The sequence below is a fragment of the Aquila chrysaetos genome, chromosome Z (genome assembly GCF_900496995.4).
Source record: "Aquila chrysaetos chrysaetos chromosome Z, bAquChr1.4, whole genome shotgun sequence".
In the NCBI taxonomy this organism is placed as follows: domain Eukaryota; kingdom Metazoa; phylum Chordata; class Aves; order Accipitriformes; family Accipitridae; genus Aquila; species Aquila chrysaetos.
Window position 1 is genome coordinate 49,222,602 of NC_044030.1, and position 20,691 is coordinate 49,243,292.

The 20,691-nt window shown below is 43.6% G+C and overlaps 2 protein-coding genes and 1 long non-coding RNA gene across 3 annotated transcripts in view; 2 read left to right on the forward strand and 1 right to left on the reverse strand.

Annotated features, from left to right (window-relative positions):
- Positions 1-2,267: 2,267 nt before the first annotated feature.
- Positions 2,268-15,031, forward strand: FXN (frataxin). Its single transcript, XM_030003506.2, has 5 exons — positions 2,268-2,396; positions 4,300-4,382; positions 5,757-5,877; positions 9,357-9,454; positions 12,863-15,031. The coding sequence occupies exons 1-5, from the start codon at positions 2,268-2,270 to the stop codon at positions 13,014-13,016; spliced, it is 585 nt and encodes a 194-aa protein (XP_029859366.1). The 3' UTR covers positions 13,017-15,031.
- LOC115336482 lies at positions 5,926-17,344 on the reverse strand. The gene is made up of 4 exons (XR_003921789.1): positions 17,231-17,344; positions 11,651-11,767; positions 7,143-7,347; positions 5,926-6,920 (listed from the first exon to the last, which is right to left on the reverse strand). It is a non-coding gene; the product is annotated as an uncharacterized LOC115336482 (long non-coding RNA).
- A 1,763-nt stretch (positions 17,345-19,107) lies between these two features.
- TJP2 (tight junction protein 2) overlaps positions 19,108-20,691 on the forward strand; it is a 66,290-nt gene continuing 64,706 nt past the window's right edge. Inside the window, exon 1 of the mRNA XM_030003490.1 lies at positions 19,108-19,198. The gene's annotated coding sequence lies outside the window, so the exon portion shown is untranslated. The remainder of the gene's footprint in view (positions 19,199-20,691) is intronic.

A 20,691-nucleotide genomic window follows, 5' to 3' on the forward strand; every position in this document is an offset into this window, starting at 1 on the left:
AGCATTGCAAGATGCCAGCTGCTAACTTGAGTGAGCGTTTTAGAAATGTAAAAATGCATCACACAGTAACCAGTGGTAAGCTTCTTGATACTTTTATGTGTTACATATTTATGATTTTACTGGTAACTGTTGCATCTTTCAGTCATGTCCTATGGAAGGATCTGAAATTAAATTTGTCTATGTTCGCACAGAAAATTTTTTTTTAAGAAACTTTTTCATCAGGATTATTTCTTATCTTTCATCTCCCTTTTAAGCCTATTTTATTTTTTCAGTTTAAGTAACAATAAAGGATGTCTAGGTGAGACTCTTGACATCTTCACATATCATTAATAATACGATATCACCAGCATTTAAATAACTCAGTAGGAACTTGGCCAGTCACATTAATTCCCTTCTCTTTCTTCACTGCTTTTTGAAGCACACCATCAGAAGTTCTATCAAACATATGTCAGGTGTGATAAATGATGTGCTTTATTTCCCTTTACTGGCTCAGGGTAACATTTTACCTACAGGAGGTAATAGATCAGAACACTTGCTGTCACAGAAAATACTGTCCTAGAATGGGCCCCTGAGCAGATGCTGTATTTTATAATAATGTACCTTTCCATGGACTCAGGTATTCACACAGCCAAAATAGCTGCTGAACACACTGGTGACCGTAATCTGAAGTGGTCCATATTAGCTGCTCACATCAGTGCAGTTACCTGGAATTAATTAACTGCAGTTAACAGGAATTGCAATCTAAACAGTTTTTTAAAGTGAGTTGCAGCTACTCCAGTTTGGGGCTGTGAATCCATTGTCCAACTGGCCTGTTGTAACGTTTGAACCTAAGACACTAGCTCTGGTCCTTGTCCCATTCTCCCTCTCTGTACTGCTAGTGTGTCCTACAGTTCCTGTCCTAAATTGTCAAGAAAGGGGGAATCCCTCTCTATTACTGCTTAGGTCTGGAAAAGCAGTAGATACTGTACTTCAAAAATTCGTCAGAGAAGAGGACAGGAACTGTAGAACACACAGCTACAGGACATGGATTCTTACCATGCAGCTTAGGAAATGACTGCGATTACAACACAGTTTCGAAGTATTTTGCTTTGTAACTCAGGCTGCTGCAATTGGAGTGCTGTCAGCACCTGTGGTGTGTAGGAACTGCGTGTATGTTAGAATCTCTAATCCTTGCAAGGTAGAAATAAATAGCAACTTTCCTTTGCCCTGCCTGGGGTTTTGGGGGTTTTTTTAGCAGTGAAGGGGGGGGGGGTAGTGTTGCTTTTAATTTCTGTCCCTTCCAGGCTCCAGCTCCTTGTAAATCTACCCGGCAACATTGCTTTGCCTGAAGAGGTACCTGCAGAGATTCACCCATTCATTCTTTCATTCCCTGGTCTAAAAGAATAGTAGCTGAGGTGAAGGTGCACAGCAGGAGCAGTCAGGTTACCAAGTGACCGTCGCAGCTACTTGTCTTTATGATACCAGTCAGAGTCGAGATCCCCAAGTTCTCCTAAGTATGCCAAAAAGTCCGAGCACTACACCAGGACCCAGCACCTCTTTTTTCCAAGTCTCGCTGCGGCACGACGTTTACGTTGAACAGTACATGTGCGAGGCGAACGACATCCTCCCCCTCTACCGGACTGGTGGGGAAAGTACTACCTGCTGGAAAAGGCACGTCGTGGAGACAGACCGTACTCGACTCCAGTACAGCTTGGCTGTCTCAGTAGCAAAACATTTGGATTTAATTTGATCTGGCTGTACTGCGGCTGAAGTCAGACGGGACGGGACGCGGGGCGGGGAAGAGACGATTCTGCTTTTCTCCTTCAGGCGCGATCGCCCCAGCGCTCTTCTCCTGGCTCATGTGCTTGGGTGCCCCGGTGCCCCACAGACCGTTCGCGCCGGTGCTGCCCCTCAGAAGCACCTCGCCAGTCCCCGGACCCGCTAAGGCCCGGGGGGGACCCGACCCGCCTGTGCTGCCCACCTCTGGCCGGGAAGGGGAAAGAGCTCTGGCCGCTCGGGCCCCCCGGAGCGGAGCAGTGAGAGGGGCCGCTCCGCGCTCTGCCTCCCGCCGGGACCGGCCCTCTGCCCCCGCCCTAACGGGCGGCTGGGCCAGGCCTCGCCGGCCGCCGCGCCGCTGCCTCGCCCCGGCGGCTGGCCGCGACCAGCCCCGAGGCGGCCCGGCCCGGGCCGGCGCTGCTCGCCGCGACGCCGGCGGAGGGCAGCAGCGGCCGCGCCGCCGCGGCGAGCTGGCTCCTCCCCGGCCGCTTCCGTAAGCGAGCGGCGGCGACATGTGGAGGCCGGGCGCGGCCGGCGCCGTGCGCGCAGCGCGGCGGGCGGCGGCGGCGGCGCGGCGGCGGAGCGGCGGCCCCGGGGGCGCCCCGCTGGCGGGGGCGCCCGCCGCCGGCCGCCGCCAGACGGTGAGCGTGGGGCGGGCAGCGAGGCGCGGCCTGCGCCGCCGAGAGGGAGGGAGGAAGAAAGGGAGGGCGGAGGCGAGCCGGCAGCGCTGCTGCTGCCCGGAGGCGGGCGGGGCGGCCCCGGGCCGGGCTCCCGCTGCGGGCGGACCCCGGCGGGGCGGGGAGGGAAGGGCAGGGCGGCTGGCGGCGTTTCCTCAGCGGGGCCCGCGGCCGCGAGGCCAGCCAGGACCCCCGCCGGGCCTTCCCGCGGGCCACCTCCTCCCTCCCTGGTGGGGGAAGGCCGCTCCGCTGCGCTCCCCTTCCCTCCTGCGCCGCCCCCGCGCGATCGGCGCCGGGGCGGGCGGGGCGAGGGCTGAGCGGCGGCCCGGCAGCGGCCCTCCCTCCTCCGGCCCTCCTGGCCCGAGCGCGCCTCGGCCTTCCGCCTGTGGGGGAAGCGGGGGCGGCGGGGAGCGAAAGTGGCGGGCTGGCGGCCTGGGTGGTTGCCCGCCCTTGCAGGTAGAGCCGCGCTGCGCTGTCGGGACGGCAGCGGCGAGGGCTGCCCTGCGGGGAGGCACCGCAGCCTTTGCCGAGCTCCAGGGCGACGGGCTTGTTCGCTCGCTAGCCTTTTCCAGTGGCAGAAGAGGCGTGCCGGCCACACTTAGCGAGCGCTGGGTTTGGAACGTGTTGGGGTGGTACCGGCTGTATGCCAGCACCGGTGCTGGCGGCCTCCAGTCACGAACTGAGTGTGAGCGCGCTGAGGCAGGTACGGCCTCTCGGTCTGGCCAGAACCCGAACGCATTTATGGTCTTGTAGCTTCTGATCCTACGTGCGTGTGAAGGAAGTGCTGAACGGTACCGTCAAAAGCATGCAGGCATGAGTGTGTGTAGTGTGTCAGCCTGTGTCATCGCGATGGTGCCAGGAGTTTGCTGTCCTCTGTCCGTGTCACGGCTTTGGACTAACAGACAGGTTCATCTGTAATGCCTGAGGATAGATGTCAAACCATATGGGGAGAGATGGTTTTGTGTTTTGCTTGTGTGTGCTTGGCTGTCACAGTTCCTTTTTAAAGGTCACTTGCTTTTCAGCTCACTCAGTTTTCAAAACCTTGTGCAAGTACCAAAAAAGCAATCAAGAATGCTGTCTTACCATTCATCCAAAAATACACACCTTCATAGGCCAGGTTAAGAAGAAAATGGCAAGCCTGCTATCTTCCTGGTGGGGAGCATAAGTGCTTCTGCTGGTGTGTTAGACGAGGGGATCAACTTTATCTTTACACGTGTTGATGTATTGCTTCCCCTCAAAGGGGTTGCCCATTTTGCTCCCTTGTCTTATATTGCCAGTATGTTGATAGAGCTTTTCTGTAATTTTTATTTGTTTTTTAAAGCTTTTTTTAAACAGAAATTAGAAAAGAAACAGCTTGTTTTACAGAAGAGATCTGTAATGTTAAGTGTGATGTTAGCTCTTTTGTAAGTAAGGAGGATTCAGGGCTTCTGTTTATTTCAGTTGAATATATTCATGGCTTCTAAGAGGGGGACACGAGCTGTTGATAGTGAAGCATCTGAGTAGTGGATACTTGTAAAAATCTTGGTCTAAGCCAATTGTCTGAAGTTGCTCAGTAATTCTGTGGCAGAGCAATAGAAGAGAAAACAGTTCTTCTCTTTCCTAGTTCACTATTCTATGAATAAAATTCTTTTTTTGTCATTGATTTGTACCAGAAGACAACGATATTCTATGTTGCCAATCATCCAAGGACTAAAGCTGCACAATTCTTTCTATATTAGCTCTATGATATAGAATATGAATATTTCACTTGCGGGGGGGGGGTGGAAAGGTCTTCAAGGATCTATTTAATTTACATGACAAATATGTAGTTTATAATTTTTTGTGTTTTAACTTTTAATTCCACTTTACTTACGGTGACTTTGACCAGCAATTACCATGTGCTTCAGAGGTGAAGAGCAAGACTGTTCAGTTCATGAATTTAAGAAATGCAGGAACTCTGAATGACACAAGGTAAATTTTGTATTGAGATATTCATATCAAAATACCATCTCTGCATTTTAAAATAATGTCTAGACATGGAAAGACTGTCAAACTAATGTAATATTGATATGATGATGTAAAAGAAAAGTACAGTTTTAGCAAAAAGCATTTTGGGTGAATTGGGAAATCACTTAGGAAATAATTCATGTACCTAAACACAGGTGTCTAGCACCATTCCACATGTCAGGGTACATGAAATTTCTGCTTGCACTGAGAGGATGTGACATGGTACCTGTCGGAGACTTCTCCTCTTCTGATGCAGCACTTGGAAGCCCACTGGAGGATTGTGCAGATGTCTAAAATGGCTCTTACCGTTAAGGACCTGAACTGCACCCTGAACCAGTACATGAATCCTGCCTAATCCTAAGATTTCCATTCTCCACACCCTTAGGTGTTTCTGTGGTGTCCCTCACATAAGTGGCATAGAGTCTATTTCAGTAACTGGCTAGCAAGAAACTTTAAAAAAAAAATTATGTTCTGTATCATCAACTGAAAGATACTGAGTCACCACAGTTCATGGTAACTGTTGTATTGAGATATCCATTAGCAAAAACTGAAATGATTTCACTGAATTGTCTGTGGCTGGAGATACCCACCTACATACTCAGTTAAAAATAGACACTGATATGGATGGAAAAACTTAGGTGATTTAATTACATTGGGTTAATTAAACTGATCCAAACTTCGTTCCCAGTAACTTTTTCTACTTATTTAAAGAGGATAACAGAAGCAGTCTCACAAGTGCTGTAAGCCTTACACAATGGCTACAAGGGTGCTTTGAGACTCTCTGAAGAAGGTGGTAATTGCATGTATTAGTTCATAAGCACACTTTAAATAATGTCTAATTACTGGGCTGCATTGGTAATTCCAGTTGAGGAGTCAAATGGTGTACATAGAAATGGCATGTGATATTGATGTTTCTAAACTGCTTGTAGTTACAGCGTGTTTCTTAGAGTCAGATGATATAAGCTTCTAAACAGGAGATGCTTGTCTCTATTCGTACAGTTCAAAACTAAGTAATTCTTGCACGAAGTCCTTTTATGAAAATGCCTCTTTTGGAAATCTCACTCTGTCCTCTTAGTACACAGGGGTCAGTACATCTAAGGAAAGAAGTACATATTCCTCAGTTAAGAGATCTGTACTACCAAAATTTCAAAATTCCAGCTCCATTTATAAGGTGGATTGTTACCTACATTACCTTAAGAAAAATTACTACTTGTTCTGTATGATCATTTCACGTTTACTGTTTCCTTCAAGGTCATGGTCTTGGTATGTTTTTATTATAGGGAAAATACTGTCTTCCATGTTTTTCCTCCTAATTATGGGCTTGTATGTCATTTGTAGCTCTTTAGATGAGACCACTTACGAAAAACTGGCTGAAGAAACACTGGACTCCTTAGCAGATTTCTTTGAGGACCTGACAGATAAGCCCTTTACCCCAGAAGATTATGATGTCTCTTTAGGGGTATGTTTTAATCATTCTATTACGACTGTAATTATTGTAGATTTTTTTTTTCTTTGAAGGAGAATTTTAAATTAGTCACCTTAGTGCAAACACTTAAAATACAATGAGTTTTTGCAGCTTTATTGTTAAAATAAGCCTGTTTATACTGACTGGAGCAACTGTTCTGGTAAAAAGTTACACATGCTGTTGTATGATTTGAGGATTTAAAATGTTTAGTGTATAAAGACATAACATAGAATAATAAATCAGCACAAGAGGAGACAGAAAGTGGTTTCTAATTTCACAGTGGTCTATAAGTTTTTCTAAACACGCATAGACCTCTGACATCAGCAGTCACTTCCTTCCCGATGAATAGTAGGACAGGCCTACGTGGCATAGTACATGTACATCATGTGTAATTGGTAGAGCAGTTTCTTTGATTGCTCTGAATACTGAGAAGCAGCATTTGACTTGACTAGGTAGAGTACATTTGTCCTGGCTTTACTGATGAGAGCCTGTGGTGGATGGAGAGAAGCAACAAGGTGATGCAATGTTTGGATAGGTGGTTGCAAAAGTGAGACCAGAGCATACAATGGGGAGAAAGCTATTGACATAGGAGACATTGGGTGGCTGCTAGCCCAATAATTGGATCCTTTAATAGGTCAGCCACTCAAATTCTTTTGCAGGAGTGACAGACTCGGATTAAAAATGTCCATTCTATTTGTATAGGGAATTTATTAGTTTTTTATACAATTCCTGAAGTGGTTTGTATGTTACAGCTCTCTACGTGACTTGGAGGAGAGTGCAGTTTCTCTCTACACTGCTGTCTGCAACACAAGTCTTTCACTACTGCATTTTTTTGAGGTCACATAACTGCTGCTCCCTCTTCATGTCTTACCACAAGGAGGCTGCTTTCTACTAGCTCTGTCAGTTAAAGTTTTATGCTCAGGTACATTGAAGTAGATGGTTTGGGTTGCACTGTGCAAAAACCCAGCCAACCCTGTAGTTTTCAGACTTGCTTCTCTAACTTTGTCATCATAATGTTCATTCTTTATTTCTTATACCTATGATAGAAAATAACATATTGTTAGTAGGATTCTGTTGTTGCCCTTAGCAAATACTAGTTGTTGCTTTAAGTATGTAGTTAAAGTTATAGCTAATTGTTTTTCTGGTGAAAAGCAAAGAATTGTTTAACCGTTACTATTCAGTATGTTTTAACATATCAGCACCTATTAGCCTGATTTAAAGAGCTTAGGACAAGAATTAGTAAAAAGATTATAATTTACCTCTTTAATATTCTTAAACACTTCATTACATGAAGGTGATGAGTCATCTTAACAGAATTTTATCTCCAGCCACTGTAGTGTGGATTGTGTTTGACATTGACTCACTGTGAGGCTCAGAAGTAATTCTTTTTACATCCATCTTAATTTTTACCAGTATTCCTTTGTTGCAGTGACTGTATGATGACATAATAATATGTTGTCGTTTCTGTTAAGACCGAAAGGTTAAATAGTCCCAAGTTTACCAGTTAATTCCAAACAAACAAGGCTAGTGCTATAGCAAGCCACAAGGTGGCGAACATGATAAAGGTACATTATGCCTGTGAATTGTTAAAAGCTTGATTTCTTCATGCAATTTATATCTTCATATCCAGGGGAAAAAAAAAAATCTTTCGAAGCATATTCTTGTTACCAGGAGCTAACAAAAATTCATCTAGTAGTACAAAACTTAAAGTATGGTAAAAAAATCTTGCAATTTAAGATCTTAAAAACTCAAGTTGTATTTTCTAGTATTTCAAAAGTATTGCAGAATTTCTTGGAAAATGTTTTAAACACAGCATTAGAAGTTAACCTTTATTTAATTTGCAATGACAGAGCAACGACACTCGCCAAAGCTGACACACAATGTAAGCAATAGTATACATTTTTTTTTAACACTTTGGAAACCTATTTACTTAGAGTGTTTCTATAGCATACAGCATAACATCATGCTGAATACTTAATATTGCACTAAAAAGCACGTAGAACAATAGTGAAACCTTTATATCCCTATTCAGGCCTAATCCACCAACCTGCTCTTACTCTGCTGTATCTCTACAGATCTAAAACCGCTGAGATACAGAAAAGTTTGAATTCTGACAACCAGAGAAGTAGCTTGTTCTTGTCCTTCTTTGCACTAAACCAATATCCAATTAAAACAACTGGTAGGACTACCTGATGGCAATATTAACCAGGGGAGCCTTTTATTTTTGTTTTATTGATCACAGCTATAAATCCCTTATCAAGCATAGAAACAGCATGGAAAATAACGTAAAAAAATCAGACCTTGAGAGTGTTATTTCATGACTGGTGATCCTTGAGATATGTCAGAAACCAGTAACACTGAGTTACTTTGTAGGGGAATGAAGCTCCAAGCTACTGCCTGTGCTACAGAGTAAGTTTCCAGGCTGTAGGTACTCATAAATGAAAGTGGTTTTTCCCCACACTAAGTGTTTATACATAAAAAATAGCCCTAGCAATGATAGTAGCTCTAGTAGTATCTTCTTACTAAAGCATGAAAAGTATGATTCCCCTAAAGAAGCTTTATCGTGCTACAGGCCATGAATTATTTGAGAAACTGTAGATTAAATATGAATAACCTATTAGCTGAATCTTCAAACTGTATTCTGTAGAGATACCCTTTTCAATTAGCATAATTCAGGTCATCTGTAGGTTAACTCTAGTCCAAGTAGTGTTGTTCTTTTATTCTTAAAGTTAGGACAGAAATATTTTTGTCAGAGCTACATATGCTTTTCAAATGCGCTTGTGAAAATGTCAGAGAAATGTGAATTGTGTTGTCAGTAAGAAATGTGAGTACGAAACAGAAAATAAATCCTTACTAGGATAATGGTCTAAAGCTAACTAAAACATACCAGACCTCATGGAGTTTAGAAGAGGAATATTTTTGAGGAACGATTCAGGATCTAAGCACTTTGTCAGAATTATTGGAGACAGAATTGTGTTTATTCACAGGAAAACTGTTACAGTTACTTAAGAAAAGTTAGGTAAAAGTGCATGGCTCAGGAATCTAGCAATAACACATAAAGCTTCTTGACTTTTAACCACACCAGTCCTGTATTGTTCATGAATAGAAAAAGTTGTTGTTGGATGATATTTTAAGCATTGCAAAATGAACTAGCAGTCCTTTCAGGATGACAGGTCAAAGCTTAAGAGGATTATTTAAGTAGTGCCATTGTGAATGGTGCAAACACACTAAATCAAACTCTGACCTCTGAGAAGGTTTAAAGTATAGATCAGACTCAAAGATATGCAGGTTTTCCTAGGTATTAACACAAGTTTTTGATACCTAATGATCATTCTTCCAACCTATTACTGTTTGGGAAATAGCTGGAATGTGATACAGATATGTAAGTTTCTATTTAGCTACAGCAGATGATGTAATTCTTGTCAAGTAACAGGATGCATGTTTTTAATTTCTCTATTTCTTTGCGTTTTAAGAGTGGAGTTCTAACAGTTAAATTAGGTGGAGACATGGGAACATATGTAATCAATAAGCAAACACCAAACCGGCAGATTTGGCTGTCCTCACCCACTAGGTAAGTTATGTGTAAGTTAGTTATGTAATGTCTGCAGATTGGGTGGAAAGGTACTTCCCCTTTTTTATAGCAAGGCATGGGCTATGTAATATCCTTTTCAAGTAACCGTTTAACGCAGTATATTCTGAGGACATGATATAATCTAAATGTTCTGTAATAACTTGTTATAGAGGTTTGAGATACAGTGCAATATACTGACATACCTAATCCAGGAAATGTGTGATACAGAATTTTCATACCCTGTTCTCATCCAAAACCACTGTCTACAGGAATATAGCCTACTCATAGGAAAAATAAACAGCCATGATTAGAAAAAAAAACAACCAAAGCTTCTGTTGGAAAAGAAGTGACGATGATGTTATGATCTAAACATCTCTTTGTATTTAAACAGGGTGGCTCCTTCCCCTTTAAACTTGTGGGATTTCCTGCTTTATATGTTTATGTGCTCTCCCACTGGTTGTTTTTCTCAAGCATCTGCACTTTATGGAAGCCTCGGCTAGCTGTTCCCTCTGCCTTCTCTAATGCTGTGTTTCAATCCGAGGTTTTCTGATTGGTTTCAGCAGGGAGGGCAGCCAGATATGTGGGAAAATGTTGTAACTGTCTCCCCAAAAAATTTGTATTCTGTGCCACTATCCCAGGGAAAGAACTGAGGGAGTTGGTCAGTGTTACTGGTGAAGGAACCAGCTAGCTGGAAAGTATGAGTACTACCAGTAACTATGCAGGCGTACCTCTTGAATGTAGTTCAAAAAGAATGTATTGATTGCAAAACCGGGAATGGTTTTGCAGTAGTAGAATTCTGTAGTAGGGTTTGTGTCGGGGGGGGTGGAGGAGGGTGGAAAGCACAATGAAATTTAAGATTTTTAGAGAAACAATAGACATAAAATTTACCTGAAGAAAATTCTAATTCTGCTTTAATGTACTTATGTACTGGCTGGTGCACAGTGTACTAGGTCAGTAATTTTTTCTACTAACTCCTATCCCAGAATCCTTTTATTAATTAAATAATTTACTTAACAGGTACATGTCTTGCTAAGGCACATGACTAGCAAGCTAACAAACCTTTTTGTTTAGACAGATGCAGGCTGTGTGTCAGAATTTATTCATTCTGTATATTTTGCAACAAGCATAATTTCTGAACCTTGATTCTGTTTAAGATGACTGTAAGATTTTTGTGTCACTGACACAAAGGTTTCAACTACTTATGAAAACCAAAATTCAGAGAATTCCTATATGTGTGGGGCCAAGTCTACTTGAGCTAAGACATACATGCTACAGAATATGGAATTTGTGAAAAATTGTTAAACTTTTTTTTTTTGATTGCTCCAGTAGTGAATAAAAATACACAATGAAAGAGATAAACTTGAAAATTCTCTGATGGTATTTTTCATGATCTGTGATGAAAAATGATTCACCTACAAACATCAAGTTCTGTGCTTCCTTAACTGGTATTATGGTAAACAGTGGTATTTCCTGAAATATGATGCTACATGTTCACTTATTCCTTAACTTCTGAAAAGCAACCCCAGCAAATACTGTATGATCTGGAGTGACATACTTCTTAAGTGCAATATGCTAGGAAGTGAAAGATGCAAATGTTACTGCCAGTGATCACTTGCATTGAATGTTATATTTGGGAAATTTGTACAGTAAATGTAGAATCTTGAGTCTTTAAGAACATATCCTGAGGGAGACAAATTCTTAAGATGTGACAGAGAGATTTTCTTGTATTTTTTTGACCTTCTGTTTGCTATCATGCATCTATATACCAAAGTGAACTTAAGCTTGTGTTTGTAAAGCTTTACTTAGTTGACAATTTAAAAAGGGGGGGTGAGGGGGTGGGTGCAACCTGCCAGCAGTGGAATTGCAGTAATTTCATGTACCTCCTTTGACTGAAAAGACTTTTCAACCTTACACAGCATCTCTCAATAATACCTTAATGTGATATTTTAATTCTTCTCTCTTACTGTTTAAAAATGTATGCAGACTTTCCATGAGAAATATATTTAGTCTATATTTAACTTTGTAGGCATTTTATGAAATTCACAAGATCCTTGCCTAAGTTATTAATCTAAATGGAAAAAAAAATCACATTTGTACAGCATTTTAGAGATTCAGAGAACTACGGAGGTGTTTCATATGCTAACTGTATCACCGATATTTACTATGTAACATTTAAAAACAGTTCAAGTAACTTACAGGTTTCTTTTCTTTGTCGTTGTTGATTAAATGGCCTGTCTTAGCCTGATTTTCATGAGTGGCTGCATCCCATTCTGTCATTCTCTAGGTGCAAGACAGTATAAACATACGCTTGCGCTGCAAAGACAAAGAAGCGAGAAATGCATAGTAAAGTAACTGGAGCACATAATCTCCATTCCAAATACTTACCAGTTCACATACAGCTAGTGAGATTTCAGTGGAAGTGGCTTTGATTTGTGTTTGTATTTGTGACTTTTCATAGTTTGGTTAGTGGTTGTAAAGTTCTTCATTTGAATACTGCAAGTAATTCAGGATATTCAAAGCTCAGATTAGTGTTTATTTTTGTGGAGAACCTGCAGATTGTTCATGTGTGTATGTAGGAAAGACTGTTTTCTAGCAGACCTTGTGTGTGGATTATCTGAATTCCAAGGCATTTTGTCATATGAGTTCAAGGATAAGGCTGATGGTTTGTTTGTTTATCCCAGTCAACCATTTAATTCCTTTTTCTATTCTTAGTCTTTCTAGCTGACATTAATAGTAGTAGTACTTTTCAATCATTCTCCTGTTTCAGATGTGGAGAATTGAGTGGATAGTAAGGTCTGGAGTGGAGCCCAGGTGTTCAAGTTTCCTTCTTGATGCTTATGGTAGGACTGAAGAAATCAAGCCAACAACTATACGATAGCACAGAGGAAAATAGCATTTTAAATACAAATCTCCCACATGCCAATATATTTGCTTTCAGCTGGTAAATTCTTTTGTTGCCTCTACAAAGAAAGTGAGAGTGGTAAGCTGTGTTGTGCTGTGCTTAGACTATCTGCATGTGACTGCTGCAAGAACTAATCAATAGCATTAATTCAGTATTATACAGATATCCCTTGTAATATTTGTGTGCAAGAAAATTATACATGGAGGGAAGAAGGGGGCAACGGAAGAAATTGAGGAAATCACTGCCAAAAGCAAGAAGGGAAGAAGCTTGTGTCCACTGGGAGTGACTGATACGTCTTGTCACCTTTCAGATATATCTGTTGGATGGCTCAGCGGTTCCTGGCAGATCTGGCCTTTTCTGCTCCAATTCCTCAGACTTCCCACCAGTCCTTCTCCATGCTGTCTGTTCCTTTTCCTGGGCACTCTCCGGGGTACTTTATAAATACAGGCTTCCAGCAGCAACTCATGAATAATCTGTACTTAAACAGAGTGTGTTTTGTTTTCTAGTGGGCCCAAGCGCTATGACTGGACTGGACGGAATTGGGTGTATTCTCATGACAGAGTATCCCTTCATGAACTACTATCAAAAGAATTTTCAACAGCGTTAAAAACTAAATTGGATTTGTCCTGCTTAATATATTCTGGGAAAGAAGATACTTGATGATATTCTACCTCATGGAAGTTTAAAGACTTTAACCACAAGCCAAGCCCTTCTTTGGTTTCTGAAGTACCTGAGCTTAATGCTGTTGTTGTTTTTCTTGACATCGCTATGTTGTGCAACAAAAATGAAAATAATGTATTTTTCTCTAGTGCTCAGCCTTTGGATTTCTGTGTCACCGCTTGAATCTGTGTCCATGTAGTACAGGTGGTTGAGGTTGCCCTTCCTGTCACTGCATTTCTTACTTTCTTACTGCAGACGTAAGTCATGAATTCTTACTGACTGTAGTCTTGTTTGGACTGACCCAGCTGGTGACTTCTGACTAGTGCACACATGCTAAGCTTCTTTCGGTGAGACATTTACCCCGAAAAAGAAATGCCTGAGAATTGCATTGACATAAGTCGTGGTCCTGTTAATGCATTGCAGTAAAATTTGTGGCTATTGCAAGTGAATGACGCATCACAGCCAAATTAAACATGTCATAAACGAATTACTGTGGCAGGTAGAAACTTTTCATTTTGTATCATGCATGTAATAATATTTCAGAACTTGCACTTTTCTCCAAATTCTAAATTCTAGTTCCTTTCACGTTAGGATTTTTTTTTTTTTTTGAGCTAAACTTTAAATTACTTAGAGGTCTGTGTGGCTGTAATCATCATATGGAACTAGAAAGGCTGGTATGTGATGTTTAAGTTGTGCAGCAGTATCTCTGCAAACACTTCATTCTGTTACTGTGGATTTCTCTTTCTGATCCCTTTTATTCTTCAAACAGTAAAAATGCATAAATTATTGACCTTTTTTCTTTTAGTTGAGCAAAATTTGCACTAATTTTGTTCTGCTGCATTTCTTAAGTAAGTGGGCTTAGATTATCTTTTTTCACTATGATACAACAAGGCTCCCCTTAGTACCATGCTGACACAAAAACTTTTGCCTTTTTGCTTCTTAGAATTGAGTATGGTACTTAGGCTGATGAAGCTGTCTTTTTCAGTCTGTTAAAAAATGAGAATGAAATAAATTATATACTCTGGATCTTAAACCAAAAAGCTTTAAAAGAAATCGTGAACTGCAAGAAGAATGCTTCAACACTTGCACTGTTGTATTATTACCACTGGTGGGATTTAATTGTCTATAAAATGGAAGCACGAAGTTGTTGACTAATTATTGAGGAAACAGTTATACCCTACTCTTATAAATTGTTTATCAATATATGAAAAGATGTTCAGTGCAAACTATTTTTCTTCTTGGTTCCTCTGACGTTTGTGTTTAGTTTGACATGATTCTCTGGCTAGCTAGAATCATTCAGATGTGAATAATTTTGTCATTGAAAAACAATAGCTATATAGTATTGTTGCCCAGTAATTGCATTTAAAGTATAAGCGTTGTTACCTGCCATTTTTCACCATTAAATAGAGAATAACATCATACTAGAAGCAGCTCTTGGTTAATTGTGCATGCTGTTTGCATGTTTTTCAATCAAAATAAAAAATACAACAATTATCTGAAATTTCAACTCTACTGGATCAGGTAAATACAATGACTACCAACTCATATGAGTACAAGAGTAGAAGATGTTTGGTTTTTTTTAACAAAGGAAAGCTAAAAATAGAACATCTTTTTACTGTTTTGAATTTAGAATACTGAAAATAATTTACAGCATATGGAAAACGATAGTATTTAGCTCAATCTCCTAGTCATTCAAATAGCTATTTAAACACATTTGTACAGATGTTAATGACTTGATATTTCAATCCAGGATACTTCCTCCTGGTTCTTCCTTTGCCCGATCATGTATAGCTTGTGTCATTATTTTTCTGATTGACTTTTCAAAAAATTATTTTCTTAAGTAATTTGCATGCAACATATTCACTAACATGCATCTGATTCATATTTGCAGGTTCAGTCTTCATTCCCTTGCATCTTGTGCAAATGTTTATACCAAAATAAAGTTGCATGTAGAATTCTTAATTCATTATGTAAAGGTGTGATTTCAGGCTATGATGATAAAGCTAAAGACTGCAGACAAGCGTATTGTTTGGAATTCTTTGTGTTTCTTAAAACACTGACTGGAAAGATTCTGTTCAAAATTTGGCCAATCAGGGTGGATTTTATAAGAGCATTTCAACTTTCACATTTGATGTGCCTTGCCCTTCACCCATAATGCTACTGCTATTTATGCAAACAATTTCCTGATTTTAGGTATCTGAGTAACAAATGGATTTAATCTAACCGGTGAAGATAAATAGCGTCAGCAAGTTAGAATGAGTTTTATCTTGGTGTACAAAATGAATCATAGGATGTGACTCATTTTTTGCTCTAATACTTGCATCAAAGTGTAATTAAGGGCAAGGACCCCGTCAGCCATCGTGCTTGTACAGTGGAGGCACAGGACAAGCTCTGATCCTAATGTCAGACTTTGCATATTGCCCCAAGTAACTCTTCCATACTATTTTTTACTTCTGTAACTTACTTGAGTAAGTTCTATGGTTACATACCTTACATCACGTCAATCATTTCTTGCTTTACCTCCCAAAAGAAATAGCTGAAGGAAAATCCTTTGATGTACACTGTGGACAGTTAGTATGGGTAAGAGCCGTCGCATTACTGGCAGCATTTTTGCCACAAGACAGTTGCTCCATCTTCAGTGAAGGAAAACATACAGAGTACTTTTGAAAGAAAAGTAATGGGATTTGTAGCTGTACTGAATGCTCAGACTCAGCAGAGGAAGTGGGTGCGTTGGGGGTTTTTTACGTATATCAGAGTTTTCACCAAAAGCTAATCACTCTTTTTGATGATTGTTTTTTTTCTGCTTCTGGCCTACAGTCTGAATGTCCTAGCATGTCCAACCTTGCTAAAGTTCATTGTTTCCTGTGTGCCAGTGAGTTCTTTGGAAGTCTCCATTGATTCATGTAGTGAAGCTTACAGCAACTGCTCGCCGTCTGTATTGGTCACAAAATACTACATTTGCTTGACAGGAGTTAACGTGCCTAAATGCTTGTCTGGTGTTTGTTGGTTCATTTTCCTTTCCACTTGTGATAATTTTTAGGAAACATTACCTCTTCCCTGCAAGACTGTTCCATGTGATGAAATTATCCTTAAAATTCCTAAAGACTTTAAGCAGCTTCAATAAATGGGATGAAGACCTGTCCTGAAGAGGTGATAGCCAAATAAAGGAAGGGGAATTTGCAGGGAGGTTTGTGTTTGGTTACTTCTAGCTTCTGGTTAATGGTTGAACTCCATGATTGTGCTAACCAGCTCTGGAATGTCTGGGAGTCCTGGGAAGGAGGGCGGAGGCTTGCCAAAATACCTGGAAGAGCATTCAAAATAGAAAAGGAACCATGGGAGGGGCAGAAGTGAAGGCTATCAGGAAGAGATTAACTTTGCCCAACGGCTGATGTCGTTGGCAGGGCAAGGAAAGACTAGGGGCAGGCTGCATCATGTTGTGGCCCCTTAGGGGATGGTATTTTAAATTGACTGCACACCACTGTTTATAATTGTAGCCAATCAAGCACGTTCGAGACCATTTTGCTATTGAGATTTTTTTTTTAAGTCCCATTTAAACATCAGGAAAAGTTGTTCGGAGTTACATGCCTCTCTGTCCCAAATTGTCTCTTACGTAAATTGTACTGTTGGCAGTCGTAGAACAAAGGCAAGATTCATGGCCCCTACCAAAGGAGATAGCCAGGAGAGGCTGTTTTGCTGGGGGTAGAATAAACAGACCGATGAACAAATAAAGTTTTTTAAACAGTTATTAATGACAAGCTTTTGGGGGGGGGGGGGAGTTCAGGTTACGGAACAGAAAGACAAGTTTAGATGGGAAACAATAGATGTTTCAAAGAAGCCGTATAATGTTGCTGCCCTCTCCAATTTGCTGAATTGTTTTAAAAATTGTTTGTGTCATGGTAATTATGCTAAGTGATCAGTATTACAATGAGTAATTTTGTAAGCATTGTTAGTTTCCAGATGTAGGCTCTTCTGCTAGCCATCCGTGTTCTCTACTGTTCTACTAAAAAAAATGAGGTATACATTAAATATGTCAATAGTATTACTCCTTTTCACAGCATTTGAGAACTACTGACCAAGCACTGTAAGACCACTATTATTACAAAAGTAGCCTCAGAAAAAGGAAAACATTTAGACAGCTAACAGATGAAGTTTTTAAACATGCATTAAGGAAACAGACTCCTAGCACAGTGTAAACCAAATGATCTGACACATACCTGGAAGTAAGACTAAATTTCCACTCCTCATGCCTTGATTGTGCCTGCATGCAATATTGTATTATGTGCTGATCGCTGAGCCTGTCTATAGCTGACAGAAAACGTCAATTACTGAGTTAGTACTTTTTTTTTTTCCCCTCGGTTTTGCTGTTTGGGGCTTTTAGACTGCAAGGTCACTTGAAGACTACTGTATGCACATGCATGTTAATTATTAACTATAGCTACAAGCAGGTTTTTTCAATATGTTGTCTGAATGCAGTTTTGTATTTGCTGTCAATAAAATAGGCTCTTTCAGTTCCTCCTTCCAAAGTCCAGCACCTTCATGAAGAACAGTTTGCCTTCTTTATCTTAATTTCCGTATGAGGCATACTGCACAAACATCATCTGCACCTAACAAGGAAGAAACCAATCTGAATTAGGAATGCTGTGGGAATCTAGAAAATGTAGCACCTGTTGAAAAATCATCTGCCCTTTCTCACCTGCACCTAACAACAAACCAGAAAACACGTAAGTAGATTTTGTTTCACAGGCCTGATACTGGGTGAAGTGTACTGTTTCATTTTAGAGGGGCTTGCACGGGGTTTAACCGCCCAGGAGAGCAGATAAGGAATTCTTGACGGTGACGTTTAGTGCTTTACAATGCAGAAGAAATACAAAGAATCCTGTCAGGGCTGTTTGGCCTTGCCTTTCTCATTTCAGCTGCAGGACATGAGTGATGACGCAGAGCCGATACCTGTGGAAATGCCAGTCTTAAGCGCAGTTCCCTTTTGCTAAGTTAAGGTTTCGGCATCAGTATTGGTACGACGCTGTGTGTTCTGGCCTGGAAATGGAGCTGCTCTGCCTTCTGCTAATCCTGGGTGTTTCAGCCACAACTGATGATGTGAACACCCAGCTCCTCAGAGCTGCCAGGGCACATCAGTAAAGCAGAAGGAAGTTGGCCATAATTCTTCTGTGATAAAAGGCAGGGAAAAAAAAAAAAAAGCAGATGTAGAAGCAGGCGTGCAACACTGCACCGTGGTTTTAGAAGCTGTTTCGGAGGTCTTCCAGAGAAAAGTTTAGATGGGCAATGATCCCAAGTTCCTAAGAAAACGATGATGTACACGGAAAACACACAGGTGCCGGGCTGGGTGACAGTGCACCCCGGGAGCAGCAGCGGGGAAAGGGCTGCGCCGGCCCGGCCCCGGCCGCGGGACCTACCGCGGCCGCCGGCCGGTCGCCTTTCCGCCCCCCTTCCCGCCGCGGCGGCACTTCGGGCGGTGCCGGGCGGCGAAGGGAGGCCGGGGGGGGGCAGAGTCGGGCCCCCCCTCCCAGGAGAAGGGACGGGCTGAGAAAAGCCGGGGGGCGAGGCGGCCGGGGCGGCCCCGCCGCGGTGACTCAGCGGCGCGGAGGACCGGGCTGCAACCGGTATTTCCTGTTCCCCCGCCCGCCGCCGCGTGTGTGAGAGAGAGCGGGCGAGCGAGTGGGACTGTGTGTGAGCGCGGGCAGCCGGGCGAAGTCACCCCCGAACTGGGGGGGGTGGCGGCGGCGGCGGCCGCAGGTGGAGCCGCGCCTTTGGAGGGGGCACGCCGCCCACCCCCTGCCCCGTCCGGCCGCCGCCCGCCCTTCCTCTCGTCTCGTCTCGTCTCGTCTCGTCTCCCCTGCCCTCCTCTCCTCTCCCTCTGCCCTGCCCTCCTCTCCGCCATCTCCCCACCTGGGGGCGAGGCCGGCACCTGCGGCGGGAGCCCGCCCCAGCGCGGCCGCGCCGCCCCCGCCCGCGCCCCGCAGGAAATCGCCCGACTCAGCGGGAGCGGCCGCAACTCGGGCTCGGCGCCGCCGCCGCCGTCGTCGTCGCAGCCCGCTCCGGGGCGGCGGGGCAGGGCGGAGGACGGGGCAGGGCTGAGGACGGGGTAGGGCAGGGCGCGCAGTCCCAGCTCCGGGCCGCCTGCCGGGACCTCCGCTGCCGGACGCCGCCGCCACCTCCGCGAGCAGGCGAGTATCCCCGCGGGGCTCGGCTCGGCTGGGCTGGGCTGCCCCCGGCTCCGCGCCGCCCCGCCGGTCCCCTCTCCTCTCCTCGGGCAGGTGCGGCGCTCCGCCGCCCCTCGTCCCCCCTTGTCCGGCACCGCCACTGCCCGCTCCGGGGGCCGCGCTGCGGGGAAGAGCTGCGCGACTTCTCCCTCTCCCTCCTTTGTGTGCTTTGGGTTTTTCTCCCCTGCCACCCCCCCCCTCAATTCCTCGGGCGCGCTTTGCCTTCTTTGTCCGCGGGAGCCGAGGCGGGGGCTGCGCTCTGCGCTGCCGCCGCGGGGGTCACCCCCCGCCCCCCCCTCCCCACCTCCGGCCCGGCCCGGCCCGGCCCCGCTCCCGCCGCCTCGCACCTGGGGCGCGGGAGCAGCCGGGCTCGGGTCGGGGATCGGCTTTTCCCTAACGGGATTAAGCGGCTCTCGGTGACTTTTTCCGTGCTAAGTACTTTCCGGGAGAGTGCGATACTACGTGGGAAGTGGGAGAGATGTCACCGATGAATCAGGGGGTTTGTTTACCCGGGTTTTTTCCCCTTAGGAGGGGCGGGTGTCGTGTGTCCGTCTCCCCCTCATCTCCCCCCCCCTCCCCCGGGCGCACACCCCCGACGGCGGGGGCTGGGGCTGCCCTGCCTTTGTTACACACAGAATTCCTGAAATCTTTATGTTGGCACATCCCGAGTGGATTCCAGCCGTGCCTTGGGCTTTGGCTAACTGGGTCAGGGGAAGTTTCAAGTTAACAGGGAACTGTAAAACAAAGGAACAGGCAGTTCCAGGAACCAAATGCTTGATTGCCCTGTTAAAGTGCCTTGGCATCGGCCTTGTTTGGCCTGCTGAAGCCCAGGTACATTAGATTTGCATCGTGGAGTGTCAAGGTTGATGTAGCAGTGGCATGCACTTGCTTTATTAGACAACTCTGCCCTTGCTTTCCCCCTACTTGAAACCTGTTTCCCCTGCATATTTTCCCAGGATGAAAAAGTGCGTGCTGTCTGAACATAACTTGTGTCAGAGTCATATACTCATGGTTCAGATTGTTTCAGATTGGTTACCTGAAAACTTTCACACCTCCCATGTTACTTTCTAATAGTTACTCACTTGAAACGGCCAGAATCTCTGAATAATCTGTTCCCTAGTCTTGATTTATAAACTGGTGTTGAATCCAACAGCTAGGATGGTATCTGAAAGCTCTCAGCCCCACAGCTGTGCTCCAGCAGAGGCCACCAAAGGTCTGCTTTGTTTTAACCTTTGGATGTAATTATCAAGGTGGGATGGTTTGAAACAAATTAAAATGACTTACCTTTTCTTTTGCTCAGCAAATTTTTATTTTAAAGGTTTAGGACTGTGATTCAGCTGTGGTTGAGAGAAAAAAGAAAAACACGTGCTATGACTGATGAAATCACTTCTTTTGTTTCTGAAGCATTCATAGTCTAAGTATCCATCTGTAAGGTCGTGCAAGCAATGACCCTTGTC

Excerpts from the sequence above, each read along its gene's own strand:
- FXN (XM_030003506.2), top strand. The coding sequence starts at position 2,268 with ATGTGGAGGCCGGGCGCGGCCGGCGCCGTGCGCGCAGCGCGGCGGGCG. Across the intron at positions 2,397-4,299 it reads CCGCCGGCCGCCGCCAGACG|CAATTACCATGTGCTTCAGA; the intron begins GTGAGCGTGGGG and ends GACTTTGACCAG. Across the intron at positions 9,455-12,862 it reads TGGCTGTCCTCACCCACTAG|TGGGCCCAAGCGCTATGACT; the intron begins GTAAGTTATGTG and ends TTTGTTTTCTAG.